We start from the raw sequence: 16,897 nt of genomic DNA on the forward strand, positions 1-16,897 counted from the left end.
AAAGAAAAGTACACGTAGCCAACATTTTTCCTTAGAGCGTCTCCGGCGGCGCCCCTCCCACTAGGACTTCCCACAAAACTGCCTGCCACGTCATCACTAGCCCCTCTCATTCCACTGTCACATCACTAGCCCTTCCCACTGCACTAGCACTTCCCACTAGGACTTCCCATTAGGACTTCCCGCAATAAAATTAAATTCATAATTAAAATTAAAAGTTACGGAATTAAAATTCGACATGAATACGAACGGGGAAATGCGAATATTTCATTAAAAAAAAAACATACATCATTCGAAAAAAAAAATTATATAGTAGATAGAAAAAAAAGCAACCACATCAACTTGCACCCCTCCGCGTCCAAACTTCTTCGATGATATTCTCTTGAAGTCGAATATGGGCATCTCTTTGCCGCATGTCGGCAAATGCGCGCAACCGCTCAACCTCTCCATGAGGTACCCCCATGTTCACATTCGCACTGGCCACGCCGTGGCTTGGACCGGCACCCGTATCATCTTCGTTGGTCCACTGAGTCAGTTCGTCCCCTTCACTTTCGACAATCATGTTGTGCAAAATAATACATGCGTACATGATGTCGCCGATGTTGGGAATATACCACTGCCGTGCTGGACCCCTCACCATTCCCCATCGACTCTGGAGCACACCAAATGCGCGCTCAACATCTTTGCGCGCTGCCTCCTGACGGGTCGCAAAGTAGGACTTCTTTGGTCCGACCGCATGCTTGATCGTCTTCACAAAGACGGGCCAGTTTGGGTATATCCCATCCTCCAAATAGTATCCCATATTGTGCTGGTTGCCGTTGGCGACGAAACTGATGGCGGGACCAACGCCATTGCACTGATCGTTGAACAGGGGCGACGACTGGAGGACGTTGATGTCGTTGTTCGACTCGGCGACTCCAAAATAAGCATGCCATATCCACAGCCGGTAGTCAGCTACAGCTACAAGGATCATCGTGGGATGCTTGGCTTTGAAGCCGGAAGTGTGTATCCCCTTCCAGGCGACGGGGCAGTTCTTCCACTCCCAATGCATACAATCTATGCTGCCCAACATCCCAAGGAACCCGTGCACCGACCCGTGCATATTTATCAGCCGCGGGCAGTCTTCGGGGGCTCGGACGACAAAGATACTGATCCCCGAATATCGATCTAACGCCCGCGCAAAAATTCAGCAGACACTTGACGGCTGAAGACTCGCCAATGTGGAGGTACTCGTCGAACATGTCGGCCGGGCCTCCGTACGCCAGTTTCCTGATTGCGGCAGTGCACTTCTGTATTGCCGTGTGTCCGGGTTTGCCATGCACATCCTCCCTGATCCTGAAAAACTCGTATCTTCTCTCTAAAGCACCCACGATATGCATAAACAGAGGACGATGCATCCTAAAACGTCTCCGGAATAAGGCCTCCCCAAAACGCGGCTGCGGAGCAAAATAGTCCTCATACAACCGAATATGTGCAGCAATGTGGTCCCGGGGTACATGACGTCGGCGATGGATCGGCCGAGGTACCGCCGCCGCCGCCTGCTGCCTCTGCCGGAGCAATCGATCAATCGCCTCTTGCACAACCTCCGCCACTACCACCCGCACGACTACTCGCCATTAGATATAATTGAAAAAAGATGTTAGAGAGAGAAACTTGTCAACACAAGTGGTGTGAATGAAATGAAGTTGGGGGAGCCCTATTTATAGAGTTTTTTTTTTAAAAAAAAATTAAAAATTAAAAATTGCGGACGTCCGACCTTCGCCACAGTGGCGGACGTCCGGTCAGACGTCGGTGCGAGGGGCGAGGCCATCCGACGGGCACTCGGGACGGGCGTGGGCGCCCTTCCCATCCACTACGATGGACGTCCGGTCGGACGTCGGCGAGGGGCGACCGGGACGTCCGCCGGTGGAGACGCTCTTAGGTAGCATATAATTTCGCTAGCTGTCAAAATGAGACATTGTAGACACCTTATCGGTGTACACACACATATATTATAATTAGATATCATTTATTTATTTATGTGATTAATTATACCTATTTCTATTGACATAATTATATTGATTCCTATGAAAATAAGAAACTGTACATAATCTTATTCTTTTCCTATTTTCTACATGCACGTACATGCATATGTAGGCATATAGCTTATTTTATATTTACTCTATTATTTTCTTACATATACTTATTAACTTTACTCATATATATCTTACAAGTGTATATATAAATACACACACATAAAATTAATCATTTAATATACTAATTTATATAATAAAATAATATACACACATCCATTTTAACAATTCTCGTAAATCAAAACAATCCATATATTCGACTATATTGGGTCGTCATAACAATAAATATATTCTCTATGTCACACTAATATCTCTGTAGTAAAAATGACAATTTAATATGTAATGACAATATAATATGATAATATGCAAAATAATGCAAGTTTCGGGTTAGGGATGTCACAATATCAACTCCCCCAAACTTACATTTTTGTTTGTTCTCGAACAAAACAATAAAGACACAAAAATATACGCACGGAATGCACAAGGACTAGATGTCATAATTGCCTCAAAAGATGAAAGAATAAATTTAGCATGTATTAACGCAATCAAATCAAGCAAGGCTTATTAGTGCACTTTCATTACTAACTTGTGGAACACTTTGAAATCAAGCACTCACATGTGGCAAACTTTCAAAGATGGGAAGTGTTCTCTCACTCTCAAAGTGTATAAGGTAAAGTATATAAGCACTCAAATCATGCATCATGCAAAGTTTACCATATGCTTGCTCAAAGTCTACTCTCTCCTCTACTAGATGTGATTAAGCATCAAAAGTCCCAAAGGTCTTTATCTTTAGTTGTAATGTAGGCTATTTGGTAGGTGAAAAATATTTGGCTAAAAAGTGACTAAAAATAAGATATCCCAAGTAGAGTTAAAGTGACTCCACTTTTCTAAAACCCAAGACACTTTCAACACTTTATTTTCTCCTTCAACTCACTTTCCAATCCTTTGATTTTCTTTCTTTCTTTTTTCACAACCTTTCACATTTTTTTTTCTTTCTTTCTTTTTCAACCTTTCTTTCTCTTTTATAAGCATCCTTTACAAGATTTAACACATATTTGGAATTTTTCCCAACTTCACAACTTGTACTTTTCTACATTTAAGCACATTACTTTTTATACTTTCTCCGTATCTCTCCAATTCCTTTACAAAAGATAGAAAATTCTAACTAACCCAAGGAATTGTCCCCATTATGTTGGCTTCCAAAGAAAAGGCTTAAAGACTCAAAATTGGCTCCAAAGGGAAAAATTAAAATTTGAGAGGGTCGAAAATTTTGGATAAAAGTAGGCTTGAAAAGATGGTCAATCATCCTCCTAAATCAACTTAAACACTATGTAAACTTAGGCAAGACTAGGAGCAAGTTCTAGAAACAAATACATGCATGTAGATAAATCACACAAGAATGAAATTTAAGCTCAAATCCTCACAAGGTATAAAGCATGATTCAAGGCGAACAAACAATTCACTAATTATGCACCCTTTCACCAAACCATCAAATCAAAACGTTAAGCCACACTTAAACATAGATGGAATGTAATATCATTGGCAACTCGATCTAAAGTGTGTCCCTAAGCATGTGTGTTTCTAAGTTCTTCATGTTAAGTTCACGACATGGATTCAAGAAAACATTTTTAGAAAACAAAATCCTCCTACGGGGTTTTGAAAAAAAAAAAAAAAAAACTTAAAAAAAAAAAGAAAACCCTAAAACAAAAACCTATACTCACGGTCCACCACTTCATCCCCCCAAATTTATTTACAACAAAGTGTAAAATAAGTTTGTAGAGTCGGTTGGGACGTGAGTGAACTACTAAAAAGAAAACATACCTTGAAAAATTTCGCGTAGAGGTTAGACGGGGCGAAAATTCAAAAAATTTCGAAAAATCACGATGGAGACTGTGCCCAGGTGGTGGGCCGCCGCGGCCTGTCCGGCGGTCGCCGCACATTGTCAGATTTTTCCAGCGTTCAGGTGGCGGACCGCCGCAGCGCTTGCGGCGGTCGCCACATAGAGGTTAGAACCTGCGAAAAAAATTTCAAAGCACAAAATTAAACCAAAACCAAAAATACTTATGAATTAAATAAAAAATTATCAAAAACATGGCTTGATTGCCTCCCAACAAGCGCTCTTTTAAAGTCATTAGCTTGACGTTACCCTCCTTTACTCCTTGGGTGGTTCCTCTAGATCAACCTCTTCCTCCAACGACTTGTCTGAACTGTAATATTTCTTCACACGGTGACCATTAGCTTGAAACAACTGTCCATCCAGGGCTAGAAACTCCACTGTTCCACTGTCATATATCTTCTTGATCATGTAAGGGCCAATCCATTTAGACTTCAACTTTCTGGAGAACAGAGAGAGTCTCGAATTGTGCAACAAAACTACATCCCCCAACGTGAGCTCTCTTGGGCTGATCATCCGGTCATGGTAAGCCTTCATTCGTTCCTTGTAAGTGGATGAACTGTCATAAGCTTCCATCCGAAACTCGTCCATCTCATTAAGAAAAAGACGTCTTTCCTCACCGGCCTTGTGGAAGTCCTGGTTCAACTTATTGATTGCCCAATACGACCTGTACTCCATCTCAAGAGGCAAATGACATGACTTTCCAAACACAAGTTGATAACGAGACATACCTATGGGGCCCTTGTAGGCGGTACGATACGCTCATAATGCGTCATCTAATCACAGTGCCCAATCTTTTCTGTTCATGCTCACCGTCTTTTGAAGAACCAACTTGATCTTCCTATTTGCTAACTCGGTTTGCCCATTCGCTTGAGGATGATAGGGCGAAGTGACTATATGCTTGACTCCGTATTTATCCAACACGTTGTCCAACCATCTATTGTTGAAGTGAGATCCTCCATCACTAATAAGAGCACAGGGTGTACCAAACCTGCAAAAGATATTTTTTCAAACAAATGCAGTGACAACTTTCGAATTGTTAGTTCTGGTTGGAATTGCTTCCACCCATCTAGAAACATACTCTACTGCAAGTAAGATGTATTGGTACTCTCTTGATTTTGCAAATGATCCCATGAAATCTATCCCCCATACGTTAAACAATTCTACCTCAATGATGGTGTTCATAGGCATCTCCTTCTTCTTGGATATTCCTCCCGTTCGTTGGCATTCATTGCATTGGAGAACAATGCTAGCAGAGTCACGAAAAATGGTAGGCCAGTAGAAACCGCTTTGCAAAACTTTTATCGCGGTCCTTTGCACACCAAAATGCCCTCCAGTTGGGGACGAATGACACCTCTCAACTATGGCCGCCCAATCCTCCTGAGGTACACACCTCCTAAGTATAGTATCTGCACATCTTTTGAACAAGTATGGCTCATCCCAAAAGTAAGATCGTACATCTCTATAAAATTTCTTTTTCTAATAAGGAGTAAGATCGGGAGGATGTACCTTGGCTGCTAGATAATTAACAATATCAGCGTACAATGGAAAAGTGACTTGAGTGAAGAACAGATGCTCATCGGGGAAGTCCTCATTGATTTCTTGTGATAAATCTTCTCCTTCCACCGGGTGCTCCAACCGTGACAAATGATCCGCTACCACATTTTCACATCCTTTCATGTCCCTTATTTCAACATCAAATTCTTGGAATAGCAAGATCCATCGGATAAGACTGGGCATTGCATCATTCTTTGCAAACAAGTGCCTAATAGCTGCATGATCAGTATAAACAATAGTTTTAGTCCCAACAAGATAAGCTCTAAATTTATCAAAAGAATATACGATAGCAAGCATCTCCCTTTCAGTAGTCGTATAATTAGCTTGAGCAGAATCTAAAGTTCTACTAGCATAATAAATGACTCTGAAAATCTCGTCCCTCTTCTGCCCCAAAGCTGAGCCAACTGCAATATCACTTGCGTCGCACATAATTTCAAATGGTTGGCTCCAATCGGGTGTGATGAGGACAGGGGCGCTTACTAAAGCTTTCTTAAAGGTCTCAAAAGCCTGCAAGCAATCGGAAGTAAAATTAAATTTCACATCCTTCTCAAGTAATTTACAAAGAGATTTATAGATTTTCGAAAAATCCTTGATGAATCTCCGGTAGAAGCCTGCGTGTCCTAGAAAACTTCTTACTCCCTTTTCATTGGAAGGAGGTGAGAGTTTCTCAATGGCTGCAATCTTTGCCCTGTCAACTTCTATCCCTGCAGAAGACACTTTATGCCCTAGAACTATACCTTCTTTCACCATAAAGTGACATTTTTCCCAAATGAGAACGAGGTTAGTTTCTACACATCTCTGCAAAACCTTAACTAAATTCTCAAGACAATGATCATAAGATTTGCCAAACACAGAAAAATCATCCATAAACACCTCCATCACTTTTTCAATTAAGTCATGAAATATAGCCATCATACATCTCTGAAAAGTAGCAGGAGCATTACATAAGCCAAACGATATCTTCCTATAAGCATAAATACCATAAGGACATATGAAAGCAGACTTATGTTGATCTTCGGGAGCAATTGCAATTTGATTATAACTAGAATAACCATCAAGAAAATAATAGTAATCATATCCCCCTAGTCTATAAAGCATCTGATCAATGAAAGGCAAAGGGAAATGATCTTTCCTAGTGGCCGCATTTAAAATCCTATAATGAATGCACACTCTCCAACCTGTAGCTACTCTCGTGGCTATCATCTCTCCATCCTGACCGGACACTACAGTCATCCCCCCTTTCTTAGCTACTACATGTGTAAGACTTACCCATTCACTATCAGATATTGCATAGATAATTCCTGTATCTAATAACTTTATCACCTCTTTTCTCACTACGTCTTGCATGATGGGATTAAGTCTACGTTGATTTTGCACACGAGGTTTATGCCCTTCCTCAAGTAAAATTCTATGCATGCATGTGGTTGGGCTAATCCCTTTCAAATCAATAATAGACCATCCTATGGCAGACCTATACTTATTCAACACACACAAAAGCTTTTCACACTCTTTTTCACTCAAAGCAGCGGACACAACAACCGGAAAGTTGTTATCTGCCCCTAAGAATGCGTACCTGAGATGTTCGGGGAGTGGCTTCAGCTCTACCTTTGGCGGTCCCCGTGGCTTCCCTACTGCTTTCTTCCTCTCTACCTCATCTTCGGGAGTGCGTAATGGCAAGAACGCGTTCCCCTTTTGAGGGATTCTTTCCGGTAGCACTTCCAATTCTGCAATTATAGCACACACATTAGCATCACAAGAAGATAGGTCAGCACTAGGTGTGAAAGAATTTATGAGACAAGATTCGAGGGGATCCTGGGTTTGATGATAAGTGACTTCTACTTCTCCCACACAATCGGTGACGACTTGGATGACACTACATTATTGGTAGCCTCCTGCCCCCTCTTTTCCATGGAATTTCAGGGCGTCGTAGATGTTGAATGTAATGTTTTCATCGTATAATTTCAATGTAAGCTCTTCTTTATGTACATCAATCATGGCTCCCCCAGTAGCTAGAAATGGTCTTCCAAGAATCAAAGGCACCTTTTTGTCTTCCTGCATGTCTAACACAACAAAATCAGCTGGAAAAATAAATTCTCCAACTCTTACTAAGACATCTTTCACTATTCTCATTGGTGTAGTTGTGTTCCGATCTGCCATTTGCAACGTGATTGAGGTGGGGCGGATGTTATCAACATCAAGCTTCCTGTAAAAAGATAAAGACATCAAATTAATACTAGATCCTAGATCACATAATGCCTTACCCTTAACATCATTCCCTAAAATACAAGATAAAGTAAAACTCACTGGATCCTTGTGTTTAGTGGGTAATCCCTTTTGGATGATAGCGCTGCAGTTCTCTGTTAGGCCCACTATCTCGTACTTTCCATACTTTCTTTTCTTGGCCACTACATCTTTCAAAAACTTAACATAATTGGGCATTTGTTGCAGGGCTTCCACCAGTGGGATGTTGATGTGGACCTTGTTCATTGCTTCCAAGAATTTGGCAAACTGGGCGTCAAGCTTCTTGCTTTTCAATCGCTGGGGATATGGGATGGTGACACTGCTGTGTGGTGGTGTGTCTGACTGCTGCCTTTCAGCCGCCGTGATGGGGTATGGCGGCCGCCGGAACTTCATCAGTGTCCGTTTTAGATCCTGTCTCGACCTGCTGGGGAGTAGCCGGCGAGTCGCCGAGCTGTGACGCGGCGGGCTGCCGCACGTCTTCGGCAGACTTGTTGCTGGGTGACTTCTTTGCCTCCCTTCTCCCCCTGCCTAGGTCTCCTGCCTCCGGAGGTTGATATGTAGTTCCGTTACGCAACTGCACAGCATGACACTTTCCTTTCGGGTTTACCTCTGGCAGGCTAGGAAGCGTACCTGGAGTGTGCTTGCTTCCTATGGTTGTGGCTAGGATCCCAAGGTTAAATTCCAGCATCCCGACTTGAGTGACGAGGTTCGCCAACCCTCTTTCTAAGGTGCTTGTGTTCCTTTCCATATTTTCCAGCCTCTGGTTCGTCACCTTTCTATGTTCGAGAACTTCAGCAATGCAGATTTCTAACAGATCCTCCCAATTGGAGCGGGGTTGTTCCTCCATACTTGCACATATTTCAGAATAATTATAAGAACAGTAATCTTGTGCATCGTAGGAGTAATGATCCCCCATGGTCGGGGCTATAGTACTCCTCGTAATATCCCCCTTGCTGCTCATCATAGTAACCATATGGATTCTCCATGCCTGCAGGAAAATCCATTAAAACAAAAAGGAAATAAAAATAAAAATAAAATGAAAGCGATTAAAATCCAAAGTAGTAAAATTGTCCGTTTGAAGATATCACTCCAAAGTGAATTGTCTTCCCCGGCAACGGCGCCAAAAGCTTGATGCACTATTTTTTAGCATTAAATAAACCTGCAAGTATACAGAGTATATATAGTATAGCTAAAGGTCAGTACCGGATATCGAACACGGGGAAGGCAAACACAGACTGTCTATCTTCTATTAAGACTCAATTACTATCTGGAAGAATGGAAGGTTTTGAAAACTTTTTGAAAACTAAAAACAATTGGAAAATAATTAACAACTGATTGCAAATAAAACACGGAGACAAATGATAGAGATAAGGGAATCCCATGGATGTGCATTCACAGTTATGGTTATACAAATTCCAAACTACAATACCCTAGCACAGTTATTACTTTGATAGGACGAGTCACCTAGATTATGCTCATGCGATACAAACGTTGATTACAAGATTAGGGTTGTCAATCCTAACACGTAATTCCAAAAAGCTCCTAAGACCCTTGAAAAATCCTCACTCTCAATTAACAGTGTCGTTTTAAGGGAAGCTAACTGTAGCGTCTACTAAGTGGATCTAACTCGCTAGAACTCTCATAGTTATGAAGCAAGTTATATTAAATCATACACAATTATGTCACTCAATCGTGAAGCATCAGAATTACTTAGGGAAGAAACAAAGTAAAAACAAAACGGATATTAAATAGAAAACTGGAATTGTATAACCAAAGTTGTTACCAACACATCCCTTGAATCCTATGAGTTTAGTTACACATAATGGAATAAGCTAAACACATAGATTGAAGGGAAAACAATTTGAACATAAAACTAAAGCAAATAGAACCCGTAGGTTGAATCCTAGTCGTTCTTGATGTTCTTGAAATCCTTCTTCAACTCCTTGCACAATTGAAGTACTCTAACTTTTAATCTCTGTGAATTATTTTGCAAAAAGAAACTCTCTCTTTTGATGAAGCTTGAGGTCTTATTTATGGGGGAAAGCCAATCCTCATTGTAGAAGGAAAAGATCTTCAAAATATGGTAAATCTTGGGGCAGATCTAGGGCAATTCGGATTCGCCGCCTTTCTCCGGCGGGCCGCCGCATTGGAGTCTAGAGTCTTTGTTCCTCCGGCGGTGGACCGCCGCACGACTTCCGGCGGTCGCCGGGCGAGACTCTCTTCCAAGTGTAATTTTCCGAGGCGGACCGCTGCACTGCTCTGACCGCCAGGCGCCGGCGGTCGCCGTACAACTTCGCGACAGTCGCCGGTCGCCATCTGACTCCAGATTTCCAGACTTTGCGTTTTGACTCCCTTTTTTGGCTCAATTATGCACATTTCTCACAAAACACGTCAAAGTACCAAAATAGATAAAATATGCAAATAATGGACGTGTAGAGTAACTTTGACATAAAAAAAACGGACCAAATAATGGCCTTAAAACAGTGTAAAATCCGAGCGTATCAATTTGCATATAATGCTTGCATATTATTTTGATAAAAAAAATCAGCTCTTAAAGTGATGAACATGCTACCTCAAACGAGCTGCTCGACTTAGCAATCACACACCCTTTTGTTTTCTCTTCACGATGCAGCTTGAATGTACATCCTTCTTACCTTTTTACATATAGCCATGAATATAGTCAATCTTAAATGCCCATGTACTCTCAATTATATTTAGACCATGGATGTTTCTAAATCATCAACATTTTCTTGATACTTTACTTCCATCAATTTCATCTTTATTCTTTTTGGATTTTAGAGCTACAAACACTATCAATTAGTATGCAGTTCCCTTACTACTTTGGTTTATTTCATATTTTTCTTTTGGAACTAAAATGACCATATGTAGCTAATTCCATAAAATGTCAGTAAGTGTCAATTATTCAAGCACCTATGCATACTAATGTCTATATGTATGCGTATCTATGGATGTATAATTAGAGAGAAGGACTTTACTAATTTTATGCACAATTCTAGTAACTAAAAACAATCAATAAAAATTCTTGTGTATTCATTTACTTAACCCCTCTATTCCAACTCATACTCCCTACTCTCTCACACACCTACTGTTAGAGTTTGTATACTAGAAATCACGTTTCGAGTGATTGAATACTGTAAAACTCTTATTTTATTTTCCAATAAATAAAACAGATTATTTTTGTCATAATGTTGTTATGTTTTACATTTAATGGATGTTAATGCATGTTTAAATGTATAAGTTAACTTAACAAAGTCTAAGTCTTTGTTTTAGTAGACCGGTTGTGGGCGTCGTCCACTTTAAGGTAATACGGTCAGTTCTAAACAAAGAAAAAGATGAATTTCACAACCTAGATGGAATTTGACTATCCATCGAGAAAGGTTGCAATGTCAGTCCGCATATTTCTAAGCCTTACTGAAATAAGATGACATTAGTGTGGTATAGCACTGAACGGATCTAACAGCAAGACTTGCCTTAGGCTATCTACTGAAAGGCGAGGTTTTGATAAATATTTATTTCTTAATCAATGTAGGTTAGCATTGAGCATACAGTATTGATTATGCACTGCTTTGACTTATCAAATGGTGCGGGTTTTTCGTGACCCAATTATCCTGATATATTGGGCAGTGGTGATCGATATCTAGCGGTGCTAGGATTGCTATTATATTGAATCGTGCGCGAGCTGAGTCTCGCTTGATAATGTCCTCAAGAGGAGCGCGAAACGAGGTTTTATTATTCGGAACCTAGCTAGTTGGAGTGTGATTACTCTATGAATAATAAATAAGCGTTTCATGCTAAGTCCACTCTTGGAATTAATAAGAAGTTAATTAATTAAGTCAATAGCAGACATTAATTAATTAATGGACATTTTAATCGTAAGCACGGGAAATGAAAGTTAAACGGAAACCCGGATTACTTGTAATTTCGGATTTGGATGGGAGAGTTCAATATTACTTCTGTAGTGGCTGCTCGTAATATTCCAATTATAACTTATATTAAATTGTGGGTTCAATTTAATTAGTAAAAAGTAAATTGGATGAGCCCATATCCAAAACCTTCCATAGATCCCTGTCTGGGCCCAAAAGGAACTTAATATAAATAGGAGAATAAATGAGACAGAAAACAACAATTTCTCATCATTGTAATTTTCGAAAATCCCTTCCCCAGCTGAGGAGATTTTCGAATTCCTCTCCTATTCCGAAAAGGATTTCTTCTGTCTTCTTTATTTAAGTCCTAGTATTCTAGTAAGATCAGCCCACACTGATATTGGGATACAGTTCGGGAACCAGAGAGAAGATTTGTGGTTTAGTACTCAAAGCATCACGTGGAGAAGAAGCTAACCATCTTCAATTCTTTGGAGAATTAATTAGGTATTTTTCTGCTCCGTAGAAAAGCATGTTTTAGGTTTCAATATTCTTAAAACATGATTGATTCAAGTTGTAAGCATGATACATGTGATATTTACGCGAATAGGTTTTGTCTAAATAATCTGCTAAATAGATCTGATTATTATGTGATTGATTTATTATCGCGCGCTTCCGCTGCCAGCACCTACATGTATATAAATTATAGTACATTATACGTGTGTGTATATGTATGTATATACACCTATTCTGTCAGTCTTTTACCCCGCACCCATATATATATATATAAGCGAAAAGTGTAACAGAGAATACCGAGAGGAGAGGGAAACAACAGTGGTCAGGCCAAAGACCAAGGTGTTTGCGATTTGCGGCGGAGACCGGTGGTCAACAAAGAGAGGCCACGACCACCGATCAGTTTCTAGTTGAGAAGAGAAGGTCGAGATGTATACCTTTGTGTCCCCTCCCCCCGAGAGAGAAAGTGCCGAGAGTAAGTTAAAGGGACACTTTTGGGATGTTGAGGTATGGCGGTGGAGTGTCCCTTCCTCTTCCCCCTATTTTTTAATTTTATACTAATATCTTATTAATTCTAATTGTTATCTTAGACTCTAGAAGCAACTTGGCCACTCTTGTTCTCCTTCTTTTTCTTTTCTTTATTATTTTAGATTTTTAATTAAATAATGTCTATCCAAAATAATTATTACCATTTATGACACTAAATTAGTTATCGAAAAATCTCAAGCCGATCATTTCCTCGTCGGAATACCGGATTCCTTCTATATCGAATTTTGGGACGTTACAAGATTTTTATTTTGATTGATATTTGACTATCTGTTTTTGATTACCTATTGCTACGATGTCGCCAAAAAGTGTTGTTCTTGAACAAGTTCACATAAATTACACTAGATCAATTTGTTAAATTGGTATTTATAGAGGTTCAATCTTCTTTGAGAAGGTTTCTCTCTATATTGTATTGTACATTGGTCTTTGCCTCATAATTTTGCGTTTACCAATGATCATATTTCTCTCCAAACTGGCAGGGTGATAGATATCTTTCAAAATTTTCTTTATATATTGATATGTAAGAGTGACATTTAAGTCCCTGAATAATTTTATTTCACGTTGGATAGGCTTTTGCACTATTCCTAAACATTTTTACCCTTTTGGCTTGAACTGAGGGCAAAATTGTCCATTGAATATATATCCGCTAATATGTGTCATTGGATAGACGTTTACACTTTTCCTGAACATTTTACCCTTTTAGCTTAAAATGAGGGCAAAATTGTCCAATGACTATATAACCACTAATATGCATAATTGGATAGACTCTTGCACTGTTCCTGAACATTTTTACCCTTTTAGCATGAGCTCAGGTTCAGTCAATTTTCACCTTACTTTTTCTTTCTCTTTATACATTTTTATCTTATAATTTTGTGTTCCAAAAATATGAATTTAAGACCGAATTAAATTTGAAAATCATAAAGAAACAATAGTGGCAAAATTGAAATATATAATCGCGTTATTACTGTTTTTACAAATCTAAAATCGTAAATAAACGAGTGCTTATTGGATTAAAACCTAAACTATTTGGTTTGTACCAAAATGTCATGAACTTTCAATATATCAATAGAATAATCAAAAAATAATTACACTCCATATTGACAATACTTTTATAGTAGTATATACTATTTATTATCACAATTAAAATCTATACATTAAAAGAATAAAATGCATGATTTAATTAGTTGTCGACTAACCTATTTATTGGTCGTCTTTTTTAATTGTGCTGATCATTGATCAAATTTGCTTAATTAATTTGCGATTTTGAATTTTTGTAATTAATTTATTTCAAATTTATATTTTGAGAATAAATTTTGAAAAAGAGAGAAAAAGAAGAAATATAAATAAATAAATAAAAGTAAAAACTGATTAAAACCAAAATCACAAAGAAGATATTCGATGAAGTATTTAACACTATAGTTTAAGGTACCCGCTGAATTGTGCATATTAGTGGATAAATAGTTAATGAATAGTTTCGCCTCTCAACTCAAAAATAGCTAAAAGGGTAAAAATATCCAGGAACTATGCAAAAAGTCCATCCAACATGATTATACCATATGTCCAAGAACTAAGGGCATCATAACCCCATCCCAAATCCGGCCCGCAAGTTCCCTCCACATCATCATTCCTCTAAATTTGAGTTCAAGCCTCAACTCCATTAACCCCGCAGGCCACAACTCGGGCCACAACTATTATTTTGCACTATTCACAACTACAACTTATTTTACTCGTAAAATAGAATACGTTGAACAATTAAAACCGGGAAAATTTATTATTTAGTCGAAAAAAGAAAATTACAAATCCTAGAAATCTTTTTATAAATCCTAGAAAAAAAATTATTAAGACCTAGAAAATAAAAATTACAAGTCCTAGAAAAAATATTGAAATAATTTAGAGGATAGAAATGGAGAAATTGGTGGAAGAATGTTGAAGAAAATGGGTATAAATAAGCAAAAAAATCAAAAAAAGGAAAAAAAAATTGGGGGGTTTGCGGCCCGTCCCGCGTCCTCTAAGCCTGAGCCGGGCCGGACCCCGAGAGCGGCCCAGGGACGCAACTGCGGCCCCGGGACCGGCCCAGGCCGTGACTCACCCCCATTTAACCCTTTCCCCGGGCCGGGACTCGCGGGTTGCGGCCCGGGCCATAGCGTTATGGATGCTCTAATGATGCTAGTAAAATGATCCTGGAAACGAAAAGGTTAGATTAGTTTAGAACCTAATATATAGTTCGCTATGAATATAAATATAAATATAAATATAAAACAAAGGTTGTATTGATGTTCTCTTAACATGACCTATAAGTAGTAAATATTAACAAAGAAATCAAACAAGTGAGGCCGACCGATTGAGATTCAATGGATCACTTTTTGCCATCACTAAAGAGATAACTAAGGGAGGAGCCACCGCCAGGTTCAGCGTGGACCTTTGTTGATGGTCGATCCTGCCACACATAACACATTCAAAAATCAAAACCCTAGTTTCACGGTTATAGTTGATTGATACTAGTAATACACAAATTATACCTAACTTTGATTCTAAACCTAATTTATTTTCTTGGTCAAACATTACATGATTTTTAAATTTTTATGGAATTGAATATTGGTTCAAATTTTATTGGCTCATTACTCAAAGCGATATCCTGAAAGTGATATCCTCAAAGTGAAAATGTCTCAAGTATTTCTAGCTAGAAAGATAAAGGAAAAAAAAGATAAGAGTTTCACATCAAATTTACTTATTATTTTCCGTGATCAAAATCCAAGAATATAAATACTACTATTAGAAAGTTATCATTAAAAAATTTCCAACAATAGCTTCTTATTCCGTGAAAAATGAGTGATTAGCTTTAACGAAATTCAAACCTAATGTCAAATATAAAAAATTGAAGGTTGATGTACTACTATTTTTTAATTACCAAGAACATGAGTTATCAACCAAAATTATGATATGGTAGTTATGATGAGAATCAAGGTTCACATTGGTTGTGTACCGTTATGAAGTTGCCGCAATTTTGGCCATCAGATCGATAGTAGTTGTTAGTGACGGATGTTTTATTTGTATCAATAGATGCAGCCTCTTGTGAGGCAGATTCTAATTTAGCATTAGGAGCAACTTCAGTAGTTGGATTGTTCACCGCCACCGCCACCTCTCCGCTGCCAAAAAGATAGCCCAAAGAACTCTGGCCGCCCCCAGCACTTACGCCTCGACCCATTGTTGGAACATATATTTTGATGATGGGGACTCTGATGAAAATAAATTTACTATACTTGCTTTAAGGTTAAGAATATACTATATAGGAGAGGAGAGGTGTAGCGTGATATATGGAGCGACCAAACTACATTCTCCACACATTTCCATATCATTTAATTTGCTGAATATTACACACAAATTTTATAATAAAATGAAAGGGGAAATGAATCCATAAGAGTTATCAAATAAATAGTGGGAAATGAAAAAAATATTGAATGATAAATTTTGATTTCAAAGTAAGTCATGTTTTCAATTAGTTTACTTTGTAATTTTTCAAAGATCAGCGCATATTTGCAACTATTTTAAAAAGGAAAATATTTTTTTCTAAAATAATTATGAATAAAATGATTATGCAAAATGAAGATGCTTTTGGGCTTATCTGCGCGTTAATCAGAAAATTGACGATGAAAAATCCAGATAGTTTGGTAAGTATTTAAATTATATGGATATACATTATATCAAATTCTAATATATGAACAAACAAACAACACAACAAAACGAATGAAAGCTTAATTACTTGTCAAATTGCACCGGCGGAATGCACTTCGTCTGAGAGAGAGAGAGAGACGTTAAATGGAGCGATTAAGGTGGTTAATGGCTCAATGCTACTTTAAAAATGTTTTCCTTGTGTTCATTCTGAACTTACAAACGAATGAACTATATATAGGAAATATTGAACTATTTTTAGTATTTTATTTTGATATATGAATATTGAAAATTATAGAACCACATGATCTATTAAATAAAGTGGCCACTATATATGTATAAATTAAGAATTCCGATTTTTACTTTTCTTATAGTGGTTTGGTAACTTTGGTTGAAGCCTTGAAGGTTTCAAAAGTTTCCTGTGATCCACATTTCAAAATATCTACTTATCTACTAACATCCTTCCCCCAAATATTATCACACTTTGATTCGACACGGGTTTTAAGAAATATAACGAAAAGTGAAAT

General features: G+C 38.4%; 1 protein-coding gene across 1 annotated transcript; it reads right to left on the minus strand.

Moving 5' to 3' along the window:
* Positions 1 to 14,575: 14,575 nt before the first annotated feature.
* On the minus strand, positions 14,576 to 16,563 carry SP1L3 (SPIRAL1-like3). The gene is made up of 3 exons (XM_048089162.2): positions 16,462 to 16,563; positions 15,685 to 15,937; positions 14,576 to 15,138 (listed from the first exon to the last, which is right to left on the minus strand). The coding sequence occupies exons 2-3, from the start codon at positions 15,904 to 15,906 to the stop codon at positions 15,058 to 15,060; spliced, it is 303 nt and encodes a 100-aa protein (XP_047945119.2). The 5' UTR covers positions 15,907 to 15,937; positions 16,462 to 16,563; the 3' UTR covers positions 14,576 to 15,057.
* Positions 16,564 to 16,897: the final 334 nt, after the last annotated feature.

Source organism: Salvia hispanica, chromosome 4 (genome assembly GCF_029641045.1).
Source record: "Salvia hispanica isolate PSC_SH4W2 chromosome 4, Shi_PSC_v1, whole genome shotgun sequence".
Taxonomy (NCBI): Eukaryota; Viridiplantae; Streptophyta; class Magnoliopsida; order Lamiales; family Lamiaceae; genus Salvia; species Salvia hispanica.